General features: G+C 38.5%; 2 protein-coding genes across 4 annotated transcripts; one reads left to right on the forward strand and one right to left on the reverse strand.

Moving 5' to 3' along the window:
• Window positions 1-8,060: 8,060 nt before the first annotated feature.
• Window positions 8,061-13,142, reverse strand: gstr (glutathione S-transferase rho). The gene is made up of 6 exons (XM_079829781.1): window positions 12,264-13,142; window positions 12,057-12,122; window positions 10,755-10,860; window positions 10,423-10,541; window positions 8,503-8,591; window positions 8,061-8,419 (listed from the first exon to the last, which is right to left on the reverse strand). The coding sequence occupies exons 1-6, from the start codon at window positions 12,429-12,431 to the stop codon at window positions 8,287-8,289; spliced, it is 681 nt and encodes a 226-aa protein (XP_079685907.1). The 5' UTR covers window positions 12,432-13,142; the 3' UTR covers window positions 8,061-8,286.
• Window positions 13,143-15,437: 2,295 nt separating this feature from the next.
• Window positions 15,438-23,672, forward strand: LOC307134228 (glutathione S-transferase A-like). Of its 3 annotated transcripts, none has more exons than XM_079829782.1 (7): window positions 15,438-15,834; window positions 15,947-16,254; window positions 16,387-16,452; window positions 17,786-17,891; window positions 21,185-21,303; window positions 22,883-22,971; window positions 23,055-23,672. In XM_079829782.1, the coding sequence occupies exons 2-7, from the start codon at window positions 16,087-16,089 to the stop codon at window positions 23,185-23,187; spliced, it is 681 nt and encodes a 226-aa protein (XP_079685908.1). In that variant the 5' UTR covers window positions 15,438-15,834; window positions 15,947-16,086; the 3' UTR covers window positions 23,188-23,672. The 3 variants fall into 3 exon arrangements, 2 of the variants coding, with proteins under 2 accessions (XP_079685908.1, XP_079685909.1); XM_079829783.1 differs by having other exon boundaries at window positions 15,950-16,254; XR_013817532.1 differs by lacking the exon at window positions 15,438-15,834 and having other exon boundaries at window positions 15,984-16,254; window positions 21,185-22,647; window positions 22,736-22,971; window positions 23,055-23,319.
• Window positions 23,673-27,936: the final 4,264 nt, after the last annotated feature.

The following is a 27,936-nucleotide window of genomic DNA, read 5'->3' on the forward strand; positions in this document are numbered from 1 at the left end:
GTGTGTATTATCACTCTCCTGTATCTTTGACATAAATGTCATTAAATAAAATAAAATATAAGAAAACATAAATCACGTGCCTTGAATGAGAAATGTTTCTCTTCTCTCTACTTTAGAACGATCAACATGGTTTGTGAAGTTAGTTGTATTGCCAACGTGTTTGATTTTAGTGTGGCAGGTTTTACACACCGCGGAAGTCTTGTCTAGTTTCCCATCAACGTAGAATCCGACATGTGCCCAGATGTCCGCTTTCCAAGCTTTGGGTGCGTTTTTAATTACCCGTCTATCGCGGTCATCTCCCTCCGCCTCAGCCATCTTGATTGTTGTTGTTGTTGTTGTTATGACCCTGGAAGTAATTGAAACTTCACAACTTTATTGTCCAACCTTTATTATGGCACTTTGCCGCATCGATACTGAATCGTGCATGCCCCGCATTGCGAAGCATCACCGAATCGATTATTGTTGACACCACTAGTGATTATGATTGGCTTGTGTAACTTTAGTGAGTGTGTAGTGTCGCTACACATCTGCAGAGTTACAACACTCACAGCTCAAAGCAAAGGGAGATATTTTCTCTTTAAGGACTACAACAAACGGCTGGTCAGGACTACAACGAGTCAGTGACATCACTAACTCTAACATTTACATAACCCCGCCCCCGGGAACATGTGGAGAAGAGGAAGAGCTGCTGTCATAGATATACATGTTAGGCTTGTTTGAGATGCGCGTCGCCTGAAATTCAGCCGAGACTATGCGGCTGCAGTGAGAGGAGGAGTGAGAAAAGTGCAGCAACCGGACAGTTCTCTCTCCTCGTAGTGGATCAGAACCTGCGAGATCACAGGCGGATATCACGGGATTCACACTCGTGCGCTTTGTTGCTGATAAACTGGATGTAATTAAAGTTCTGTTACTTTTATATGCAAATAAATATTATGAACAAGACTCCCAAAGTTTTTGTTATTTATTTCCATTCGAAAGACGTGTATCAATCATTTTTACTTTAATTAGGCCTACATACATGTTTGTATATATATATATATTTTTTTTTATAAATATGACAACAATCACATAACCCACAGAGAGATCGCCTTTGTTAGAGAGTTTGGGAATATTCACACATAAAAACATGATATCAGAGTTTTAAAATCAAACATTTTAACAAAGAACCATACATCACGGTTGTTTAAACCAATAAGCATTAAGCTGTGTCGTCAGCCAGTCGTTTCCCATCATGCTTTTGCTCAGCGCAGTCGGTGGAGAGAAACTGCGCTCGACTGCAGAATCCAACACATCCGCCTTTCGCTCGCCAGAGTTTTTTGACATACGTCAGCATGACATCAGAGCAAGGCGGACCGCCCTCGGACACTTTTCTAACCGGCATGCATCTCGCGCTGATCACCGGTGATCGGTTCTGCGCAGATTTCGCTCATCTCAAACAAGCCTAATAAAGGCTAGATGTCTTACGGCGGAGTCTCTAACATCATCACCGGCGGCCATCTTGTCACAGGCCAGCTTTCTGGCAGCCATCTTGTCACAGGCCAGCTTTCTGGCGGCCATCTTGTACCTGATGTAAGGCGAGTGATCTGAACACAAATACTCTTATCTCGCTGAAATCATGACGGATTTACAAATGGTTTGGTTTCTTACAAACGTTATTAACGTGGCTATAATTCTGGATGCTTGAACAAATTATGAATAATTATTCATAAGTATGCAGTGTCATAACTACATCTCTGACGTTTATAACAAACCAAATAGTTTGAAAATCGGTAGAAAATTAAGCAAGTTATGGTTATTTAAAAAGTACATGCACCATTAAAACACAATGAGTGAGCGAGCTGACTGTGACAAGATGGCCGCCAGGTGTAGACGTCAACCTCCATTGGCCAGCAGAGCGGACGAGACATTTCACAAGATGGCCGCCAGATGCGGACGTCGACCTCCATTGGCCAGCAGAGCGGACGAGACATTTCACAAGATGGCCGCCAGATGCGGACGTCGACCTCCATTGGCCAGCAGAGCGGACGAGACATTTCACAAGATGGCCGCCAGATGCGGACGTCAACCTCCATTGGCCAGCAGAGCGGACGAGACATTTCACAAGATGGCCGCCAGATGCGGACGTCAACCTCCATTGGCCAGCAGAGCGGACGAGACATTTCACAAGATGGCCGCCAGATGCGGACGTCGACCTCCATTGGCCAGCAGCGGACGAGACATTTCACAAGATGGCCGCCAGATGCGGACGTCGACCTCCATTGGCCAGCAGAGCGGACGAGACATTTCACAAGATGGCCGCCAGATGCGGACGTCAACCTCCATTGGCCAGCAGAGCGGACGAGACATTTCACAAGATGGCCGCCAGATGCGGACGTCGACCTCCATTGGCCAGCAGCGGACGAGACATTTCACAAGATGGCCGCCAGATGCGGACGTCGACCTCCATTGGCCAGCAGCGGACGAGACATTTCACAAGATGGCCGCCAGATGCGGACGTCGACCTCCATTGGCCAGCAGCGGACGAGACATTTCACAAGATGGCCGCCAGATGCGGACGTCGACCTCCATTGGCCAGCAGAGGGGACGAGACATTTCACAAGATGGCCGCCAGGTGCGGACGTCGACCTCCATTGGCCAGCAGAGCGGACGAGACATTTCACAAGATGGCCGCCAGGTACGGACGTCGACCTCCATTGGCCAGCAGAGCGGACGAGACATTTCACAAGATGGCCGCCAGATGCGGACGTCGACCTCCATTGGCCAGCAGCGGACGAGACATTTCACAAGATGGCCGCCAGATGCGGACGTCGACCTCCATTGGCCAGCAGAGCGGACGAGACATTTCACAAGATGGCCGCCAGATGCGGACGTCGACCTCCATTGGCCAGCAGCGGACGAGACATTTCACAAGATGGCCGCCAGATGCGGACGTCAACCTCCATTGGCCAGCAGAGCGGACGAGACATTTCACAAGATGGCCGCCAGATGCGGACGTCGACCTCCATTGGCCAGCAGCGGACGAGACATTTCACAAGATGGCCGCCAGATGCGGACGTCGACCTCCATTGGCCAGCAGAGCGGACGAGACATTTCACAAGATGGCCGCCAGGTGTGGACGTCGACCTCCATTGGCCAGCAGCGGACGAGACATTTCACAAGATGGCCGCCAGATGCGGACGTCGACCTCCATTGGCCAGCAGCGGACGAGACATTTCACAAGATGGCCGCCAGATGCGGACGTCGACCTCCATTGGCCAGCAGCGGACGAGACATTTCACAAGATGGCCGCCAGATGCGGACGTCGACCTCCATTGGCCAGCAGAGGGGACGAGACATTTCACAAGATGGCCGCCAGGTGCGGACGTCGACCTCCATTGGCCAGCAGAGCGGACGAGACATTTCACAAGATGGCCGCCAGGTACGGACGTCGACCTCCATTGGCCAGCAGAGCGGACGAGACATTTCACAAGATGGCCGCCAGATGCGGACGTCGACCTCCATTGGCCAGCAGCGGACGAGACATTTCACAAGATGGCCGCCAGATGCGGACGTCGACCTCCATTGGCCAGCAGAGCGGACGAGACATTTCACAAGATGGCCGCCAGATGCGGACGTCGACCTCCATTGGCCAGCAGCGGACGAGACATTTCACAAGATGGCCGCCAGATGCGGACGTCAACCTCCATTGGCCAGCAGAGCGGACGAGACATTTCACAAGATGGCCGCCAGATGCGGACGTCGACCTCCATTGGCCAGCAGCGGACGAGACATTTCACAAGATGGCCGCCAGATGCGGACGTCGACCTCCATTGGCCAGCAGCGGACGAGACATTTCACAAGATGGCCGCCAGATGCGGACGTCGACCTCCATTGGCCAGCAGCGGACGAGACATTTCACAAGATGGCCGCCAGATGCGGACGTCGACCTCCATTGGCCAGCAGAGGGGACGAGACATTTCACAAGATGGCCGCCAGGTGCGGACGTCGACCTCCATTGGCCAGCAGAGCGGACGAGACATTTCACAAGATGGCCGCCAGGTGCGGACGTCGACCTCCATTGGCCAGCAGAGCGGACGAGACATTTCACAAGATGGCCGCCAGGTACGGACGTCGACCTCCATTGGCCAGCAGAGCGGACGAGACATTTCACAAGATGGCCGCCAGGTGTGGACGTCGACCTCCATTGGCCAGCAGAGCGGACGAGACATTTCACAAGATGGCCGCCAGGTGCGGACGTCGACCTCCATTGGCCAGCAGAGCGGACGAGACATTTCACAAGATGGCCGCCAGGTGCGGACGTCGACCTCCATTGGCCAGCAGCGCGGACGAGACATCTAGCCTTGATTATTATATCTATGGTTGCTGTAGTCGAGCTCGAGCTGTCGTCCGTCTCTCACATTTATTGATACAGTACAAGCACAAACGCATATCATAAAGCAAGATGACATCATCAGTTCTAACCGTAATTACACTAAACTATCCCTGTTACACTAAACTATTCTCTGGCTCATCTTACCCCACACCAGCGCTTTAGAGATTATCATGACAGAATATGCTAATCAATGACTCCTCAACTATCCCTTCAGAAACGTCCTACATGTTGTCTCTTCTTCTGGAGTCTCTCCATCATTGTCCGACTCCGGTTTGAACATGTTCAGTGTGTGTGTGTGTGTGTGTGTGTGTGTGTGTGTGTGTGTGTGTGTGTGTGTGTGTGTGTGTGTGTGTGTGTGTGTGTGTGTGTGTGTGTGTGTGTGTGTGTGTGTGTGTGTGTGTGTGTGTGTGTGTGTGTGTGTGTGTGTGTGTGTGTGTGTGTGTGTGTGTGTGCGTGCGTGCGTGTGTGTGTGTGTGTGTGTGTGTAAGGTAATCAGAGCTGCCAACATGAGCTCTTAAAGCTCCACACTGAAAAAACAGGAAAACACATGTTCACAATTTACTTAATCGTATTATTTGTGATCTACGCAACAAATTTGTGTTTCTCTTCTAAACATGATTTCATTGCTTTCGATTAATGTAATTCTCTAAAATGTGCAATCTACTAGATTAAATTATTTGGGGTGAATGTGAACCAATTAAGTACTCGAAAATGATTTTTGCTGAAACTGTAGTTCCCAGCATGCTTTGGTTGGGACTTGACGACTAGAGTAAAATTGTTTAAATTAAGTGTTATTTTATGTGTTTTTGGGCAAAATGAGAAAAAGGGGGAGACTTTATATTGTTTATTAGTGTTTAATGTTTGATTATGTTGGAATTATTCGAACCATTTAAATTACACTGGGTTACCATAGTGGAGAAGAGCGGAGCGATTGCTTAGGCTGTGGACTGACTCAGCACATGTCATTAAAGAGCATTTCACAATTAACACATATATGATGTGCTATTGCTGGCAAATATAATGAAAGCCACTGAGTACTGTGTTATAGATCAGTCAAGTGACAACAAAAATATACAAAAATAAACATGTGTTTTGATTAAAGAGGCAGGGTCTCAAGCCCCCGTGTGCACCACTGTTGTTAGGGAGCAATATTATAATCATTGTGAGACTACTCAATTCGGTTACTTAAAAATTACTTAATTCCATTATGTTGAAATTAAGTGAACAAATTATGTTTGTTTAACTTAATTGAATCATGTGGAACCGATGTACATGATTAAATCATGTAAATTCAACACACCATTTTTTTCAGTGCACCCTCTTCAAGAAAAGGGGGCGGGGAGCAGCCGCTCATTTGCATTTAAAAGGACACACAAAAACTAAGCATTTTTTTTTCACCCTCAAAAAGTGACAATTTCAACAAGCTATAAAAATGACCTGTGGGGTATTTTGAGCTGAAACTTCTCACACACACACACACACACACACATCAGAGACTTACTTTACATCCGGTAAAAAGGGGCCCCTTTAAGAGTAAGTACTATCAAAGTCCCTTTCAAAGATGTATAGTTCATCAAATGTCCCATACACAGTGTCTTCTGCTCAAATAACATTAAAAAGCGTATTATTTTAGGCAAGAGCAGCCGATGCGCATTTTCAGTCCTTTAAAACTAAAGAATTCACACTTTTATAGCAAACGGAGCTTCTAACAGCAGCTGCAGTGAGTGACACGTGACTTTACCAATCGCTGATTGGCTCTTTTATTTAGAAGGCGGGGCTTATTACATCATATGGAGCGTTGCAGCAGCGCCATCTTTGATTTTTAAAAGAAAGTGAGGGACAGACATACATTTCTTCAGTGAGTTACTATCATTCTGCTTTCAAAACCTTTCCGACAAAGTTCAGTCAACAAAAAACTCCCAAGCTGTGGGAAATGACACGTGATCTGGGAGCTTTACAGCGGATGCCACTCAAAACATGGAGCCGTTACACAAGTTATACGTGTCTCTAATAAAGTCTTTGGTGCTGAGAAAACTACAGTAGATCTAACCTTACATGTAATTGTACAGTAAAATAATCATTTGGAAACATTCCCACAATCCCCTGTGTGACGCCTCACATGTTTTTAATGTTAATAATTATGCTCCTTTTTAGTTTTTGCTAACATTTATGTACATTAGTGTTGTGTTTTATGTTTTCTCCAGACAGTGACTCGTTCATGAGGACTTCTCCATACTTGGAACCAGCAAAAAAAGGTTCAATTTTGAATAGAGGCATAACAATATATCGCAATACAAAAACACAATATATGTAGTGAATAGTTCACCCAAAATTAAAATTACTATGGGGAGGGGGGTTGCAGAGTTCAAGATTACAGAGTTTTAGTGTCAGTACATTAAGCTACTGTATAATGTTATATTGCAATGGGGGAATATCTGTGGGTCCTGATGCCAGATGGCTTATGTTACCAGTATAAAGTGCCCGATATTATTTTAAATATATCTAGTCCTCATTATAAGATAAAAAGTCAAAAATATGACATGCTATTATGACTTAAAATCATATTTTTGACTTTTTATCTCACTATTATGACTTAGTGAGATAAGTCAAAAATATGATTTTAAGTCATAATAGTGAGATAAAAAGTCAAAAATATGATTTTAAGTCATAATAGCATGTCATATTTTTGACTTTTTATCTAATAATGAGGACTTTTTGAGGATTTTTGACTTTTTATCTTATAATTTTGACTGTGAGATAAAAAGTCAAAATTTTGATGTGCTAAGTCAAAATTATAAGATAAAAAGTCAAAAATATGATTTTAAGTCATAATAGCATGTCATATTTTTGACTTTTTATCTTATAATTTTGACTTGGCATATCATATTTTTTACTTTTTATTTCACTAAGTCAAAATAAGATAAAAAGTCAAAAATATGACATGCTATTATGACTTAAAATCATATTTTTGACTTTTTATCTCACTATTATGACTTAAAATCATATTTTTGACTTTTATCTAATAATGAGGACATATAAAATCATATTTTCAGCATTTTATCTTATAATTATGACTTAGCGTGTCATATTTTTGACTTTTTCATCTCACTATTATGTCTTTTAAAATCATATTTTGACTTTTTATCTAATAATGAGGACTTTTAAAATCATATTTTCAACATTTTATCTCTCAATCATGACTTTATGATAACTGAAATGAGCTGATCAGTGATATAGTTGAATATTTAGTGTCCCCGACTGAGCTAGCCAGAGTTAGGATATATTATTTTAAATATATCTAGTCAGCGAGAGTGCAAGCATATTCATATCCACCCCTAATGTAATGGCAAATTTGACATTTTAATCAACACTTTTCTGGTTAAGCTTTTCCCCAGGTCTCTCAGCAGTAATATCGTATCGTGAGTTCAGTATATCGTGATCTGTATCGAACCGTGACATGAGGGTATCGTTACACCCCTCATTTTAAAGCAGAAGTTTGGCATTTGTCATTTTGCATTGAACCGATAAAACACTGAAGATGTGAAACGCAATCGTTTAATTTGATTTGAAATTAATCTAAAATGTAAACGATTAAGATCCCATTTCAAACTACTTATATTTTGTGCTAATAATTTAAAACTGAACCGTATTTGTATTTATTGTAATGATGACAAATATTTTCCTCATCTTGATTGAACAGGACAAAACTTTATTAATCCCAATCATGTTAATCTGCTGTTAAAGAATAACAATGAGTTAGATTCAACAGTCCCAGATGTGAAGTGATCAGTAAAAAAACAAAGTTTCTCTCATATAAAGGATTGTTAGAAAACATCGACGGCAGTTACTGAACTCAAAGCTGAGCGTAATGCAGTATTAAAGTGACCCAGCGGTGTTGGGGCGTCTGGTGTTCCTCACAGGTCCTTTAGGGAGTCTGGACCCACAGGACTGTCCAGCCAATGAGGAGGCCAGCTGGCTTTAACACTGGGCCGATCCTTCAGCATCTCATAATACTCCATCAGTCGGGGACATCTCTCTTTAGGACAGCTGCCAACAGTCACACAGAGCAAACATTAGACCAGCCTCGGATCGGAAGGATCCGGAGAAGCATTGGGAAGGAATTCACTCACTGAAGTCGTGGGAAATATGCGATGACGGGGAAACAAACCACGTCCGCCATGGTGAAGTTCTTGCCGGCGAGGTACGACCCTTTCCCCATCTGACGGACACAAGAGGCGGAGTTTATTAGGAAGACACTCAAGGGTTGAAGGTCAAGGGCCAAAGGTTGGTGATGTGAATAGTTGAGGCACATCCTCTGCTCTGGGCCGTGGTCAGAGAGTCTGACCCAAAGGGTGCGGGTTCCATTCTCAATATAATAGATCATATTTTGGACTTTTTATCTAATAATGAGGACATTTAAAATCATATTTGACTTTTTCTCTCACTATTATGACTTAAAATCATATTTTCAACATTTGATCTTATAATTTTGACTTAGTGAGATAAAACTATGACTTTTAAAATCATATTTGTGACTTTTTATCTAATAATGAGGACTTTTAAAATCATATTTTTGACTTTTTATCTAATAATGAGGACTTTTAAAATCATATTTTTGACTTTTTATCTAATAATGAGGACTTTTAAAATCATATTTTTGACTTTTTATCTAATAATGAGGACTTTTAGAATCATATTTTTGACTTTTTATCTAATAATGAGGACTTTTAAAATCATATTTTTGACTTTTTATCTAATAATGAGGACTTTAAATCATATTTTCAACATTTTATCTTATAATTTTGACTTAGGGAGATAAAAAGTCAAATATGATAAGCTAAGTCAAAATTATAAGATAAAAAGTAAAAAATATGACATGCTATGACTTAAAATCATATTTTTGACTTTTTATCTAATAATGAGGACATTTAAAATCATATTTTCAACATTTTATCTTATAATTTTGACTTTGAGATAAAAAGTCAAAAATATGATATGCTAAGTCAAAATTATAAGATAAAAAGTCAAAAATATGACATACTATTATGACTTAAAATCATATTTTTGACTTTTTATCTCACTATTATGACTTAAAATCATATTTTTTTACTTTTATCTAATAATGAGGACATTTAAAATCATATTTTCAACATTTTATCTTATAATTATGACTTAGCGTGTCATATTTTTGACTTTTTATCTCACTATTATGACTTTTAAAATCATATTTTTTGACTTTTTATCTAATAATGAGGACTTTTAAAATCATATATTCAACATTTTATCTCTCAATCATGACTTTATGATAATTGAAATGAGCTGATCTGTGATATAGCTGAATATTTAGTGTCCCCGACTGAGCTAGCCAAAGTTAGGACAGGTTTTATATTTATTTTGGAGCTGATTGATCGTAGGCCTGATTTATCTGAGCGTATATACCGCAGTTTATGAGGGAAAAGGCGTTATTTGTGGATAATTGTGTCAATTTTACTGTTGATCACACTAGTGTGATTTAATGTTTAACCAGGAAATTAGTTTTGAAATGCTTTTATTTTGTACAGAATGGCACAAAGTCGCACTTGTGGTGTTCACGGTCAAAAATGTTTTCACAGAGATTAACTTTATCGTCAAATTAGTGAGGCCTACGATCAATCAGTTCCAAAAATAAATACTAAACCAGTCTTAGTGAAAGAAAACAAGCTGACAGAAATATTGAACTTAAAGAACATGGAGGTCATAATCCATTTTGCTTTTGTAATGCAGTTCATTTCAAAGGGTAATGGGTGCATTTACTCCACCAACAGTCATAGTTTTTGGCTGCCGCTGCGAGTTATATATTTATATATTTCTAATAAATGGAAGTTTGATTTCATGCCTTGGGGTTTGAAAGACATTCACTAATATTGACTTCAGATGAGAACAGAACTACAGCTGAACTGATTGTTTTACAGCTGATTTTGAATTGTTTGTTGAAGTTTGCATCTTTGATTGTGTTATTTTCCCGTTTGAATCTGTACTGTATAAAGCGCTGTAGAACTTAAAAACACAACCTTCTCCAAGTATCCGTCCCACAGTTTCAGCTCCGTGATTAAATTCTCTTTGTTCCTCTTGATGGCCGATTCGTGCCGCTCTCCTTCAGGGTTGGCCCACTCGTAGAAGGCCACATCATCTGCACACACAACAATTCAACACAAAATGACTGATTATTCAAAACAATTATCCTCATTGGTTCCCGCAGAAGTTTTTGAGCGTCGGCCGATTTGTGCCACACCTTTGGCTCTAGTCGGACGTCCTGTTTTTTGGGGCCGATGAGAGCAAGAACTCTGGCTGTTTAGCTTAGTGAATGAGGCAGTTATAAATATATGTTCATTAAACCACTTACACATTTTCTGCTGCAGGTTTTGGGTCTCAAACATCCGCTGGAAGACGAGCGCCTGTTCAGCCGGATCATCTGGGATCAGACGGGTTCCCTGAGACTTGAACGTATTCTAGAAACCAGAAACATTTATCAGACTGTGACGTGATGCTCATCTCTGTGTTTGGATCTGTTCGTTTATACTCTTTGAAAAGCATGGATTCGTGAATCTGATTTGTGATCTGTGAATACTTCCCGGATGCATATACATACAATACAAGCATATAAACATGGAAAGTCTACAAAAACTGAGAGAAACAAATTTATTACTGAGGTTTTTGTCATATTTTGTTTTAGTTACAGAGCCTCTAAACTAACAGTAACGAACAAATATGATGGGAGTTTAAAATATATTTGAATATTTCACAAAACTGTGAGAAAATGTGCGTTTGCTGAAAACCTTTGCGCTCTATTGCGAGCGAACACATGCAAAAGTTTCTCGGGGAACGCAAAAGTTTTGGGAATGCATGCAATAATATTGAAATACAAATTTTTCATATTTTTGTGAACGGCCCTTACGGAAGGCCAATTTTCACAATATAAGAGAAAAACATACTTTTGTAAAGTCATAACTATGATATAAAAGGTCAAAGTGATTATTTTCACCAGCAGATGTCGCTGTGAGATACGCTGACTCTACTTGGTCGCGCGCGCGCCGTTACTTTGTGAAGAACGTAACCAAGAGCAGAGCGCCATTATCGTCAAATATCAAAAGAAACATCGTTATCGCTTTCAAGATAGTAACATACTAACTATTATTATTTAACTACTATGTTAAATTAAAGAAATACTGTTTGCATGTGCTTTATAACAGAGCCTCAAAAGGTGCGGGATTGTAATTTATATAGTATAAACTTATGAAAATAAAATTATAATTATAAAATGATTATTTATCATATTTATCTTGTTTTATTTTTGTAATGTGTTTTTGTTAAGTCATGTTATAATATTGTGTTGAACTTGTGATTTGGTTACCATTAACTGTTTTCATTTTGTTTGTTTTTGCGGATGCGTTGAATTGTATTTAATGCAGACCAAAAAATCCTAATAATCAAACTAAATCATAATAATTATTAATGTTAATAATAATACAGGGAGCCCACAACAACAACAACAAAATAATTCAAAAATGTTTTGTCCCTGTTTTTTAACTAAAAGATAATAAATGACATTAGTGATATTTTGGCCACTCAAATAGGAAATGACCCCGGTTTCCATTTTATAAATCTGGTCCCCTTATCTGAGGCCGTCAGTATTTATGAGATTTACCTCAAGATACATACACGCGGCGAAAGACTCGTTCACGACGATCTCTCCGTGCTTGAACGTTGGAAGCTGCAAAAAAATACATAAATAATAGGGCAATAATTAACACAATAGTTTGGTAGATGTTTTGTCACATATGTTAGTCGTAAATAAGCAATGCAATCATAAAATACGCCCAAAACATCCGCCCGGCGGGCGTTAGGACCGCACCTGAACTCTGGAGTTGAGCGCCTTCACTTCTGCACACTGGTGCTCTTTCTTATCAAACGACAGAAGTTTGTGTTTATATCCCTGCAGAAGCTTCTCCTCCAGCGCGATCATGAGCCTCCAGCACGGCGGAGAGCCCGAGCCCCAGTACAGCATCATATCCTGCGCCATGACTGATAATGTCGAGTTTAATCGGGAAATATGGCTTGTTAAGGCTGATTTATACTTCAGCGTCGACAGGCAAACATCAGATTTTTCTGCGTCACATACTTCTCTGACGACATCACGTGGGCGTGTTTCTTCGCTAGCTCAATGAGCACGCGCAGTGTACATGCTCCGTGTGAAGAAAAGACCGCGAAAGCCACCGAAAATGTCGTTGGTACTTAAAGTGATAGTTCACCCAAATATGATCCATTATCCCATTATTTACTCACCCTCAAGCCATCCTGAGTGTATATTAATTTTTTTCTTTCAGTCAAAAAATCGGAGATATATTTAAAATATATATATTTTTATTTCCCCAACTTTTCAATGATTATAGTAGAACTGTATTAATTATATCTTGCTATGTATTGCATAATAAAACCAATAGAATGTGATTTCACTTGATTCTATTACTATTATTAATAATATTCTATTAAGTGAATAATTGAACATTATGTATTCGGTAACACTTTAGAATAATGGTCATCAGTTAATAACTACATTAGTTAACATGAACTAATAATGAACTGCACTTATAAAGCGTTTATTTATCTTTGTTAATGCTAATTTCAACATTTACTAATGCATTATTAAAATCTTGTTAACATTAGTTAATACACTGTGAACTAACATGAACAAACCATGAACAGCTGTATTTATATTAACTAACGTTAACAAAGATGAACAAATACAGTAACAAATGTACTGCTCATGGTTAGTTCATGTTAGTTAATACATTAACTAATGTTAACTAATAACCATTATTCTAAAGTGTTACCATGTATTCTTTTTATAACTGAAATATTTGGACATTTAACACTTTTTAACACTAAATTTCACCAGATTTTCCTTTACTTGGACATGTTCCCTAACACTTCACAAAAATGCCCCATTGGATAATGTGAGTTTATGCATTATATTAACAAATATGGCCTTGTAAAGTGTTATCGATCTTATAAAAGCATTTCACTTTGTCATTCTGCAAACACAGTGATGTCAGAAAATATCTGAGCGTTTACTCTTATCAGCCGACGCTTCAAAAGTCCACATGACGATAACCTGAGGAGGTGAAGGTGAAACTGCTCACTTCATGTAGAATCATCATGATGATTGATTTATGTTACTGTACGTTTCGTTAAAGGTGGAGTGTGTAGTATTTATGAGGATCTATGGACAGAAATGCAATACAATATACATAACTATGTTTTCCGTCCTTAAATAATGAGCTGTTATATGTTCAGTACCTCAGAATGAGCCGTTTCTACACACAGTGAAGCCGTTTACAGTGAAGCCGCCATTTTGCGCCGTCATGTTTCTACAGTAGCCCTAGAGGGACAAACATCTTAGCGTTAGCTACTCTCTGCCATCTCCGACGACCACATCTTTGTCCTGTGTGGGCCACCATAGCTTCTCTATGTGCTCTGAAAGGGAGGGGTGAAACAACCTCACCACTAGATGCCGCTAAAACTTACACACTGCACCTTTAAAGCTGCCTTCAAATCCACATTGGCAATTCCCTAAATCTTTTAAAAGTGTTTTATATTCAAACATTATTTTCCGATAGCCTACACTCTTTTCTCTTTGCTCCACTCTTCTCTGTGTGATGTGTTTTGGCTGTGCTATCAGAATTATCGTAAATACGAGTTTCCCAGTCGGAAATTGGACATGATCACCCTCTCAAGTCGTATTTACCACTGGGAGACTCAGAGATGATTTTGATACCCGAGTTTCCGAGTTGGGTGTGTCATAAACTTTAAACATGGCGTACCTATGTTAAGGTACGAATACATTTTTGTTCGCAGGAAAAAACGTTTAAATATGTCATTTTGGTGATCAAAGATGAGTTACATTATTGACTTCCGGGGACTTTAATTTCCTCTCTGTGCTCCATTCAGTTGTCCGGTGTTGTTGTGTTTATTTAATCGTTTGTTTTATTGAAACTTTTGAACTATTCATCTTATCATTATTGCAGATGTTTTTGTTTAATGACAAGAGCTCTAAAATTAGTTTAATACAGCATTTAATCAAATGTAGAAAGTCAAAACACGTTATAATGACCAGATAATTACAACTTTATAGATAAAACATTACAGGTTAAGCACAAATCCCCTGACTCACAGAAAGCCGCGCGCTCGCGCAATTCAAAAATTAACGGTTATTTCCTTTTACTGGCTGACTGACTGAGATTCGTTAATCGATATCAAATAATGCACTTAATATACAAGAGTAATAATATGTTTATATATTTTTATATTTTTTAGTATTTTATATATAATAATAATTTTTTTTCCGGAGAGATTTTACACGCCTAACATGATGTTAAATAGGATATCACTACATCTCGATTAAGTTTCTTCATTTTTTAAAGTCTATGAATAAATTTCATATTTTAAAAACCATATTGAAGTCATTGTTATTTGGTGCTGAAGAAATCCCCGTGAATAATCTTTAATAGACTATTACTGGACAATTTAATCGTATAATATTCTATATGGTTGATGTGCTCGGATTAATTTTATGAAACAATAAATAAAAGCAAATATAGGCCTAATGGATTGGATCGACAAAAACATGGTTTGTATTTAACTACTGTTTTATTTGATGTACGAATATGAATAAGAATATGAATTGAGGATAAAGGAACGGTAGAATTACGTTAGAATAGCGTTCTACAAACCAAAAACGAAAGTTCTGGGAACCAAAAATATTGAACTGGGACAGAATTAAACTGCCTTCAATTTCCGATGTAGGCGAAACGCGCGTTTGTGTCACGTGACATCAGACCCGCCTCAGTATCGTCTCTCACTTGTTCTATAGTAGGTTTTCATTTTAATGATCAACAGAAATGTTTTTCACTATGTCTACAAATAAACGCTGCTATATATGCCTTTCAATATTGTTGTCTCATATCTCTCTAGATGGGCTGTTAAGTGAAACTAAATGTTTTAATACGCGCTGCTGACGTCACATGACGCGTCTCCGTTCGGCGAAAGCGCGAATGTTGTGTTTATTCTCCTGAAGCCTCGTCGCTCCTGAAGTTCATCCGCTTCACGGCGGACTCAGTGGAATTGAAGTCGCTGTGACTCGACCGTGTGTCCGTCGGTGATAAAGAGTGAATGTCACCGTTGATGTGAACGGTCGCGAGCAGAACGAGTCTCTGACTGGATCTGTGTTCTTCATACTTACCTGGCAGGGGTGACTCCATGATCACTGAGGTGGATCACCTAAAGTGAGGACCAGTCATTGCACAGAGACTGGTTTGACCATTACGAATTCTCCAAATGTGAGAATCTCGACTGCACAATTTGTGGTAGCGGGGACTGCGTTCGCGCTCTCCCCTCATAAACTGGTAAAAAGCAGAAATAGTGGAGTAAGTAAATTGTAAAAACATATTACTCAACATGATTTAAATCATCAAACTCAGAGAGATCCTTAATATATTTATTATTGTATATGCGAGAAGAAATTCTTCCTCCGGCCAGCAGATGGACTCAGTGTACGCGCTCCCACCGCGCATGCTCCTTGGCCATTCCAACAAACCACGCCCACCGGTCTCGAAGAGTATTCAGTCGACGCAGCAAAATCTGCAGTCCTCACAGTATCAGTTATTACTGACAGAATCATGGCGCAGGATATGATGCTGTACTGGTGCTCTGGATCTCCGCCGTGCTGGAGGCTCATGATCGCGCTGGAGGAGAAGCTTCTGCAGGGATACAAACACAAACACATGTCGTTTGATAAGAAAGAGTATCAGAGTGCAGAAGTGAAGGCGCTCAACCCCAGAGCTCAGGTGCGGTCCTAACGCCCGCCGGTCTGAGATTTCATATGAATGGAATGCGTTTAATACTTTAATAGAGCGACAAACATCTGTCTAAGCTTTCTTTTAATATTGCACTATTAATTTGTTTTAATTTTTTTGCAGTTTCCAACTTTCAAGCACGGAGATCTGATCGTGAACGAGTCTTTCGCCGCGTGTCTGTATCTGGAGGTAAATCAGGGTCATAAATACACAGAGGGGGCGTGGCCAGAGTTCAGTGTTTTAACAAACACAATCCAAAAGTGTTATTATTCTTGTGAATAAGAAAATAAGATGCTCAGAAAAAAAGATCTGGAGACATGCATTATTTTGGCATTTGTTTTACACTAAATAACTAATGGGAGCATTTACGCTGGGATTTGTCCAACCCAAATGTAAAAGCGACACACACACACACACACACACACACACACACACACACACACACACACACACACACACACACACACACAATACTGGTGTCATTCTACAGGAAACCCTTTGAAGTTTTTGTGTGTGTGTGTGTGTGTGTGTGTGTGTGTGTGTGTGTGTGTGTGTGTGTGTGTGTGTGTGTGTGTGTGTGTGTGTGTGTGTGTGTGTGTGTGTGTGTGTGTGTGTGTGTGTGTGTGTGTGTGTGTGTGTGTGTGTTTGTTTCCATTTGAATCTGCAAAATCCAGGAGGAAATCCCCAAAAATGATCCCACAGCTCAAGTGGTTAATGACAAAAAAGTCAAAGTTATGGTATATGTATAGTATATGGTATATGGTATGACTGTTCATATTATGATTTCTGCTTAGTATGTCAATTTCAACTTTTTATGTCATTATTATATGGTCAAAGTTTCGACTTTTCATCTCTTAATAATGCATTTGAATGTCATAATTTATATGTTTTTTTATGTGGTGAAAATGGACTTTCATAGTTAAGGGCCATAAACAAAAATATATATTTCAATATTGCATGCATTCGCAAAACATTTGCGTTCCCCGATAAACTCTGCATGTGTTCGCTCAAAAAAGAACACAACGTTTTTGTAAGCAATTGTACATTTTCATGGAAAATGGGCTTTCCGTAAGGGACGTTCACAAAAATATGACAAATATGTATTTAGTAAAGGAAGTCAATTTAATTTTTAGAGCACATTTAGTGCTGTACAAAACAATCATAAAATGCAAAAAAATAAAATAGAGGAAGAAAGTCAATAAAACAGTTAATAAACATAATTTAATAATCAGGAAAGGCTAAAGAGTAAAAACAGAAATAGAAGGAGCGCTCTTAATGTCTCAAAGTCTCGGTCTCAATGTTTTTGCTTGTGTTCGCTTGCAAAAGAACACAGGTTTTGTGAAAGAACGCAAAAACATTGATATATTTAAACTCCCATCATGTGTTAAAGCAGCAGTGTAGCAGATCTACTCCAACAAGACCAAACATATCAACATCGTCATATTCATCACCATGAGAGTCATCATGACAGAAGTGTATTAAGAGTTTATCTGAGCGTCTGATAAATGTTTCTGGTTTCTAGAATACGTTCAAGTCTCAGGGAACCCGTCTGATCCCAGATGATCCGGCTGAACAGGCGCTCGTCTTCCAGCGGATGTTTGAGACCGAAAACCTGCAGAAGAAAATGTGTAAGTGGTTTAACCCCCAGGGGTCGGCCTCGCTTTTCTTATCAGTGCGAAACACACTCAAAATACGTTGTCGTTAGGTCATACAAGACAAGTGTTATGCTGCGTTCACACCAAACGCGAATTGAGCGTCAAAATCGCGTCTACCGCGTCTAGTTTCACGCGCGAACATTTTGAATGCATTCGCGCGTCCGCAGAGAATTGGACGCGCGTAGAAATTGAGCGTTTGAAGCGAAATTGACGCGCGTTCAAGGCACTCCAGGAGAAATATGTCATAAAACACCACTCTGCCTCTTTTCATTTTCATTAAACATATATATTAAGCATTAATAGCCACACAAATGTGGTCCAGGCAACTCCTACATTATCTTCACTACATGTATATTTAAATATCCTTAAAATATAAAGTTATGAAACTTCTCTTTGCCCTCAGTCAAAACGATTTGGCAGACAACAAATTATAGATTCATGAGAGCAAAGATTGGCCGTTAGATCAACACAAAACGAACCACTACAGGACATCAGAGCCAGCGGCAGACGCCAGAAGGACTGGCCGAGGAAAGGCTGCCTTCGCCGGGGTTATGAGCGGTGATTGACAGGTGATCGCCTGGATCTCACAACTCCAAAAACACAAGATTATTTTTTTTTAAATAGGCGCTCTCTTTATAAATAAACCACAGACTTGAGCTTTAAACAATTACATTCCCACCTGAAAGAGTCTTAAAACTACATTTTGTGACACAATACTACTATTTTTAATTTATGCAGGGTTTCTCATACACGTCACTTTACCACGTGACAGCAGCAAGCAGGCTCCTGATTGGTTAACGCGGCGCGAATTGACGCCAAAGTTCAAATTTTCAACTCGGGCGTCAGACGCGAATTCGCTTCAAACGCGTGAATGCACAAAAGCACCATTCGCGTGTAACACGCGTATCGCGCAAGGCGCTCAATTCGCGTCCAATTTGCGCCATTCGCGCGAACTGGACGCGCGAGTGAGGCGGATTCGCGTCCTTCGCGCCGCGCGTAACGCGCCTCCCGCGCCGCGGGACCTCCAGACGCGCGTCAACGCGCCTTTCCATTGACTTAACATTGAAATCACTCGCGCCAGACGCTCAATTCGCGTTTGGTGTGAACGCAGCATTATACATCATTCATTCGAAACTGTTAAGTGTCTACTTTTGTGTATACTCACAGTAAAAACGAAATGCTAAATAAAGCAAACATGATGCGCAATCTGCCACCGCTCTCTCAATGAAGTCCATTCTGATACTCAGAAAAATGAACTGTAACTTAGTGAATACTTGTCACACAAACATGAGACATATGTCTAAAGAAACGTTGAATTTATTGCAAATTGAATTTAACACAAATATTCTCTGTTTATGTAATCAGTTTGAAAAGAGAGAGATGTCCGTGAACACCACAAGTGTGACTTTTTGTACAAAATAAAAGCATTTTAGAACAAACTTCCTGGTTAAACATTAAATCACACTAGTGTGATCAAATATTCTCTGTTTATGTAATCTGTTTGAAAAGAGAGAGATGTCATCGTTCATTATCTGCTAATGTGCCACGCCCGCAGAGAGCGAGTTCCATTCAAAGGCAAATTCTGACGCGATCCACAAGTATCCCCGCCTGCATCAACTAAAAACACAAAGTTTAGTGAGATTCATGTACACTCAAAGAAATTATTCATTGGATGAACATGATTTAATCATGCCACCTATATTCCATCTAAACAAACCAAGTTAAGTCAACCAACCTTTATCATGTTATTTGAACACAAAATAGATGTGTTGGTTAAACATGATATTAACATTTCCATTAACCTCATTTGCATCTTTTTTGAGTTACATAAGGTTAATTCAATGCCATTTAGTTAAATCAGGTTAACATTCTTAATTATGTCCAAAACGATTAAGTTTAATTATTCTAAAAAGAATATTTAAAAAAAACAGTTCAATTGATCATTTTTATTTAGTGAAATACTATTTTTCCAACATTTACATAACCTCTTACAAGATTTTATTGGCTAGCCAGAAGATGGTTTTGTTACATCCATAGAATGCCCAAAGTAGATGTTTTTTAATATTAAAACAGCTTTAATTCTTATTATTAGGTCCTCAGCCCAAGCACATGCTCTACACTTCACCATAATAACCTCCATAAACACTGACACAACACAAACTTTTAAATACCAACATAACCAAACATTAAAAAGCCTCTCCATTTTCTCATCTTGTTAAAAATGCATCAAATTGCACTTTATTTAAACATTTACTCTCCAAATTCAGCCCCTTTGCAAAGCATGATGGGAAGTGAAAGTCTTGTTTGATTGGGTTACTTGATTGAAATATGTTATTTCAAAATTAAAACATCAAGTTATGTCAAAGAGTAACAGTTTTAAATCAGTTTAACATGAATCAATTACATTTGAACCAGAAACCTGATATAATTGTGTTAAATCACGATTAATTGCTTAAATAAAGTGAGCAGCATCGAAACATTTTTTTTTTGAGTGTACTTAACATCATTTTGAGACGCGGTGACGAATAATTCTGTAATAATACACGCGACTCACTCATTTTGCGGCTCATTATGTGGTCCTTTTGTTCTCTCAGGTGTGATTTACAGCATTATTCATGATCATTCACACCTCTTTGCACACCTCAAGTGTCTTCTCATAAAACAATATATTGCTTTAAATTGTGTGAGTAGGCACACTGATTTTGCTTAAAAATTATGTAAAAATCTAAGTCTTGTGGACACATATTTACTAGGTTTTTGTGGCCTTATTTCAGTTACTTCAATTTTGTAGTTTTTTTAATTACCACACATAAATGTAATTCTCTCAAAAATCATGAATATACATGATAAGCATGTACATGCATTATTACCATTAAAAAAATATTAGTTCACAACAAGTGTTCATTAATCAACAGTCTGATGTTTGCAACAGTTATGTCTCGCTTCACTCATCCGGTTCAAAATATTCAAAATTCATGTCGTTTGTGCGCTGTCATTGTCCTTGTTGGTTGGCATTAGGAAAACAAGTGTGTTGCTTGCACTCGATGGCTTCCAACAGCGCCTACTAGTGGTTTACGTTGTCGAATACCTGACTAGTCTATGCAAGTCCTAGCGCTCCGCAAACAGTTTTACACCTAAAGAAATCATCCGTACGTTTGTACATGACATGGAGACCCCAGTAGTTTCAGCGGCCTAGAAAAAGCAGTTTTATTTTACACCGAGCGGACGATGATCAGTCATTTTGTGTTGAATTGTTGTGTGTGCAGATGATGTGGCCTTCTACGAGTGGTACGTCCCTGAAGGAGAGCGGCACGAATCGGCCATCAAGAGGAACAAAGAGAATTTAATCACGGAGCTGAAACTGTGGGACGGATACTTGGAGAAGGTTGTGTTTTTAACCCCTGTGCTTTGTTGTAAACCTGTGTTATTGTGGGATTCACTGTCCAAAATGGCCGGCCGACGGAAACTCCTTATAAATCTCTCATTACGCTATTTTATCCCCAGATATTGGATTCAATACTTTTTGTCAACTTATCGTAGGCCTTATTTATCTGAGATTATGTTCCTCTTATTTGAATAATTTGTCTATTTTACATAAAATATGAAAATAATTGACCGTGAACACCACAAGTGCGACTTTGTGCCATTTTGCACAAAATAAAAGCATTTCAGAACAAATTTCCTGGTTAAACATTAAATCACACTAGTGTGATCAACAGTAAAATTGACACAATTATCCACAAATAACGCCTTTTCCCTCATAAACTGCGGTATATACGCTCCGATAAATCAGGCCTACGATCAATCAGCTCCAAAATAAATATAAAACCTGTCCTAACTCTGGCTAGCTCAGTCGGGGACACTAAATATTCAGCTATATCACTGATCAGCTCATTTCAGTTATCATAAAGTCATGATTGAGAGATAAAATGTTGAACATATGATTTTAAAAGTCCTCATTATTAGATAAAAAAGTACAAAATATGATTTTAGAAGTCATAATAGTGAAATAAAAAGTCAAAAATATGACATGCTAAGTCATAATTATAAGATAAAATGTTGAAAATATTATTTTAAAAGTCCTCATTATTAGATAAAAGTCAAAAATATGATTTTAAAAGTCAGCATTTCATATTTTCAAAATTTTATCGTATACTTTTGACTTGGTGAGATATAAAGTCAAAAATATGATATGCTAAATCAAAATTATACGATACAATTTTGAAAATATGATTTTAAAAGTGCATTATTACATAAAAAGTCAAAAATATGATTTTAAAAGTCATAATTGTGAGATAAAAAGTAAAAAATATGATGTTAAAGTCATAATTAGATAAAAAGTAAAAAATATGATTTTAAGTCATAATAGTGAGATAAAAAGTCAAAAATATGACACGCTAAGTCAAAATTATAAGATAAAATGTTGAAAATATGATTTTAAAAGTCATAATAGTGAGATAAAAAGTTAAAAATATGATTTTAAAATTCATAATAGTGAGATAAAAAGTCAAAAATATGATTTTAAAAGTAATAGCATGTCATATTTTTGACGTTTTATCTCACTAAGTCAAAATTATAAGATAAAATGTTGAAAATATGATTTTAAAAGTCATAATAGTGAGATCAAATGTTGAAAATATGATTTTAAAAGTCATAGCATGTCATATTTTTGACGTTTTATCTCACTAAGTCAAAATTATAAGATCAAATGTTGAAAATATGATTTTAAGTCATAATAGTGAGAGAAAAAGTCAAATATGATTTTAAATGTCCTCATTATTAGATAAAAAGTCCAAAATATGATCTATTATATTGAGAATGGAACCCGCACCCTTTGGGTCAGACTCTCTGACCACGGCCCAGAGCAGAGGATGTGCCTCAACTATTCACATCACCAACCTTTGGCCCTTGACCTTCAACCCTTGTGTGTCTTCCTAATAAACTCCGCCTCTTGTGTCCGTCAGATGGGGAAAGGGTCGTACCTCGCCGGCAAGAACTTCACCATGGCGGACGTGGTTTGTTTCCCCGTCATCGCATATTTCCCACGACTTCAGTGAGTGAATTCATTCCCAATGCTTGTCCGGATCCTTCCGATCCGAGGCTGGTCTAATGTTTGCTCTGTGTGACTGTTGGCAGCTGTCCTAAAGAGAGATGTCCCCGACTGATGGAGTATTATGAGATGCTGAAGGATCGGCCCAGTGTTAAAGCCAGCTGGCCTCTGGAATGGCTGGAGGATCCGGCGGGTCAGGACACGCTGAAGGACCTGTGAGGAACACCAGAAGAAATCTCCCAGAAGTCTCTCTGATCACTTCACATCTGGGACTGTTGAATCTAACTCATTGTTATTCTTTAACAGCAGATTAACATGATTGGGATTAATAAAGTTTTGTCCTGTTCAATCAAGATGAGGAAAATATGTGCCATCATTACAATAAATAAAAATATGGTGCAGTTTTAAATTATTAGCACAAAATATAAGTTTACATTTGCTCTAAAATTAAACTTTTTTTGCTGGTTCCAGCTTTAAGTATTAAGAAAATAGTTGAAACCCATTTTTCCTGGTTCTAACACATCAACTCTGAGGACAAAATGTTCACTTGCTGCCTAATATATCCCACCCACTCACAGATCATCAGTGTTATTCATCTGTCATAATGTTATGCCTGATCGGTGTATTCAATATTTTAGCTGTTGCCATCAAGTTTAAAAACATGCTATAAAATCAAGATAAATTAAACAGTTGGCACTCCATGGAATATGTTTACTTGTGGTTAAGGTTAACATTTGATTTATACTCGGAAAAACACACACATAACCTGCTGTAGTCACGTGCCTCAGTCCACATCTCAGCCTATCAGCGCTATTGATGGATTACTAAATATGTTGTGTAAATTGAGTTTTAAAGGTTTCTTTTATAGTAATATCATGTAGTATATCACCATAAATACGTAGATGCCCCATTAGCGACTGTTTCTATGGGCCGCTATACGTTAGCCGTCCGCCATTTTGGAACGGTTAAAGCGTGAACGCGCTTTGTGGATATTCAAATGTTGCCTGTGCGTCTGCAACCGTAGCTATACACACGCATGTATGAAATTAATATCTATACATCAATAGACTGAAGCAGATGAGTTAGGATTTCGTTTATCATTAATGGTAGATAATTCTGCATATTCTAAAAAATATTGGTTAAAGATCTTTACATTTTCTAAATCTCGTTAATGTTGACAATCAGAGAACCCTATACAGACACATTGCCCAGCTTTTAATGAACGCAGTGAACTCATTATAAACAAGTTCACTGGAAAGAAATCATAAACCATCAACCAGTCAGCCATCAACGTAAATCAATTATAAAAATAGTCATAAATTAGCTAGTAATGTGTTTAATAAACATCAATATAGCCTATTTATTCAACCCATGTTTTAAGTAATCATCATAGGTATTATCTGAAAGATTAAATTCTAAAAAATCATCCTAAAAAAAACGTCATAAAATTATCAACATCACAATTTTAAACCATTTTTAAGAACAGGGTTACAATGAGAAATTATTATACATTTATTTAAAATATGAAAACACAAACCAACACATGATCCAATTTCTTCGGGGATTTAAATCGCGGCCGGCTTTACATAGGCTGTAGTTTTTTATGCGAGTGATGATTGACAGCATCTGAAGTGTTGATGGTTCTAAAATGGCGGCGCGTCGATTAGCCTGGAGAGGTCGAATGGGGAACTAGGTAGGGGAGCGGGACACAACCTAACGCTTTTTGACTTTCACAGTTTGTGTAATTCCACTTGGGGTTCATATTATTTATTGTTTCCCACATTAATTTCCCACATGTCTAGTACAATTATGTGGTTTTGTTTCATTAATTCAGTGTATACTTTTTTCTTGATTTACCCCCGAAAGAATGGAAGTGAAATGTGACAACATGCCCCATAGTTGGGGTACATTATAACATGAGCAAATAACAGCTTAAAATGTGACCTGATATAATCAAAAAAATATACAAGACAAACTAAAATGTTTTTTCAACAAAATACAATTATTAACTTTTTAAAATAAAATAATGGTATTTTTTAATCATAAAAAATATAAGCATTTTTGAGTTTGACAACAAACACATCGCTAAATACAGCTATACAGCATAGTTCAAAACATAATAATAATTAATCATTTCTGAACATTAACTCTCAATCATTATTCACCCTTTTCTTATGGTTTTTCAAAATAATACATAAAAGTGTATAATATAATGGCATATATCTAATAGGGACTCATTGTAACGCAGTGTTAACACACACACCATCTGCACAACTTAAACAGCGGCTTGTGTCTTCTGCTGTTAGATCAGCATTAAAGAACATTTCAACTGTTAAATAACAGATATAAGATTAAAATAATATCTGATTTGTCTTATTTTAAATAAACACAAAAAACAGAGATGAAAACTAAACTTAAGTTAGAAATTTACTTTTGCTATGGTTAAAAACATGTCCAGTAGGATATCTTCCAGAGATTTTTTAATTGTGGCGCTATTTTTTCTCTAAATAATGTTGATATGGCAACTATTAAATACATTAAGTTTGGTCATTCTGGCATGTGTGGAAAGGGTTAAAACATGCGCGTTACAACTAACCCCGCTTTAGGTTGTGCCCCGCGCTCCCCTATACATATCTGTGGTATATCAGATGTGCAAATTGTATGCCTCATACTATCCAAATGTTTGTTTACACAGAAATGTGTTACCCAGATAACAATTTTTGGTTCCCAGAACGTTTCTCTGAACAGACATCCTAACGTTCTCTATTGGTTAGCCAGGAAAGTTTTCTTTACGTAAATAGAACGTTCCCTGTTGGTTTGGAGAACGTTCCCCTAACCTTACCAGAACGTTCCCCTAACCTCAGACATAATTTACCCTGCGCAATGCCCGCGTCCCGTATGGTATAAGCGGCATGGAAGACGGATGATAAATGGACGTCAATAATCAGTAGCTCCCTTGTTTTGAACTTATTTAATCAATAGAAATAATTCAAGCACATAAACCTTCATATGGAGGATTATTTAAAATTGAATTATGCATTAATATGTATATTTCGTAACTTGTATCACTGTACCTCAACCAGGTTTTACGTGTAAGTGCCAAATAACAATGACTTCAACAATATGTGGTTTTAAAATATGAATTTTATTCACAGACATTATTAATGAATAAAGATTAACGTTACATTAACTGGGATAACATTGCATTATTTTCTTACAAGTGAATTAACGGGACGTCTCCTTCTCTCTTTTGGTCAGTAAACAAAAGTCGGTTAACATCATGTTTGTCTTCAATTACGTGTCAAATCTCTCTGAAATCGCACTATTTACACCGGTGTATTTGTTAAATATAACTTATTATTCAATAGAGATCGATAAACTAATGTTAGTCAGTCGGTAAAAACGAAATGACCGTTAATTTTTAAATAACGCGAGTGCGCGTCTTTCTGTGGAAGACAGAAGAAAGCGCGTGCTGGAGAAGCGCGCGCAGATCAGATGCGCGCAATAACGAATAACAGAATATAAATCTGCGTATATTATTAATAAATTATATCAAAATAACTATATTGACAGTTTTGATGTACACATTTGGTAGACAATAGTAACATACTAAAAGAACTTTATGGAGAAGTTGTGTCAAATTATGACATTTAACCAACGAATTCTATTTTTTACCGGTTTATGAGGGGAGAGCGCGAACGCAATCCCCGCTACCACAAATTGTGCAGTCGAGATTCTCACATTTGGAGAATTCGTAAAGGTCAAACCAGTCTCTGTGCAATGACTGGTCCTCACTTTAGGTGATCCACCTCAGTGATCATGAAGTCACCCCTGCCAGGTAAGTATGAAGAGCACAGATCCAGTCAGAGCCTCGTTCTGCTCGCGACCGTTCACATCAACGGTGACTAACATTCACTCTTTATCACCGACGGACACACGGTCGAGTCACAGCGACTTCAATTCCACTGAGTCCGCCGTGAAGCGGATGAACTTCAGGAGCGACGAGGCTTCAGGAGAATAAACACAACATTCGCGCTTTCGCCGAACGGAGACGCGTCATGTGACGTCAGCAGCGCGTATTTAATTCTGCGTCCCGATTCGCCTATTCATACAGCGAGCTAAAAGTCGTTTTTAGTGAATAAAAGGCGCTAACTTTAGAGTGTGTAGCGAGTGTGCAAGCTTTGGTTTTACTACAACATCTTTAACGGACTCTGTTGCTTAGCTACGAGCATTTAAACTGCCCTGTCAATCATCGGCACAGTTAACCCTCCACATTCGGGGATTTTTGTATTATTTTATAATGTTTCCTGAGGTGTACTTATACTGTTAGTGTGATTTTTACATCACAAAATGTCATAATTTAGAAATAAAAGGCATTTTTTTCTATATTGATATAGCCCTCTAGCTTAAAGGGATAGTTCACCCAATAATGAAACTTCTGTCATCATTTACTCATACAAATGAGTAACTGTAGTTACTATGGTAGTTAATAGTTGCTCTATCTGCTTGCTTACAAACATTCTTCTAAATCTCTTCTTTTGCGTTCAGCAGAACAAAGAAACTCATACAGGTTTGGAACAACTTGAGGGAGATTAATTCTGCATTCACACCAAACGCGAATAGAGTGTCAAAATCGCGTCTACCGCGTCTAGTTTGACGCGTGGACATTTTGAATCCATTCGTGCGTCCGCGGCGAATTGGACGCGCGTATAAATCGAGCATTTGAAGTGAAATAGACGCGCGTTCAAGGCGCTCCAGGAGAAATATGTCATAAAACACCTCTGCCTCTTTTCATTTACATTAAAAATATATATTAAACATTAATAGCCACACACATGTGGTCCAGGAAACTCCTACATTATCTTCACTGCATGTATATTTAAATATCCTAAACATAAAGTTATGAAACTTCTCTTTGCCCTCAGTCAAAACGCTTTGGCAGACAACAAATGACGATTCATGAGAGCA

Source organism: Gobio gobio (genome assembly GCF_949357685.1).
Source record: "Gobio gobio genome assembly, chromosome: 11".
NCBI lineage: Eukaryota > Metazoa > Chordata > Actinopteri > Cypriniformes > Gobionidae > Gobio > Gobio gobio.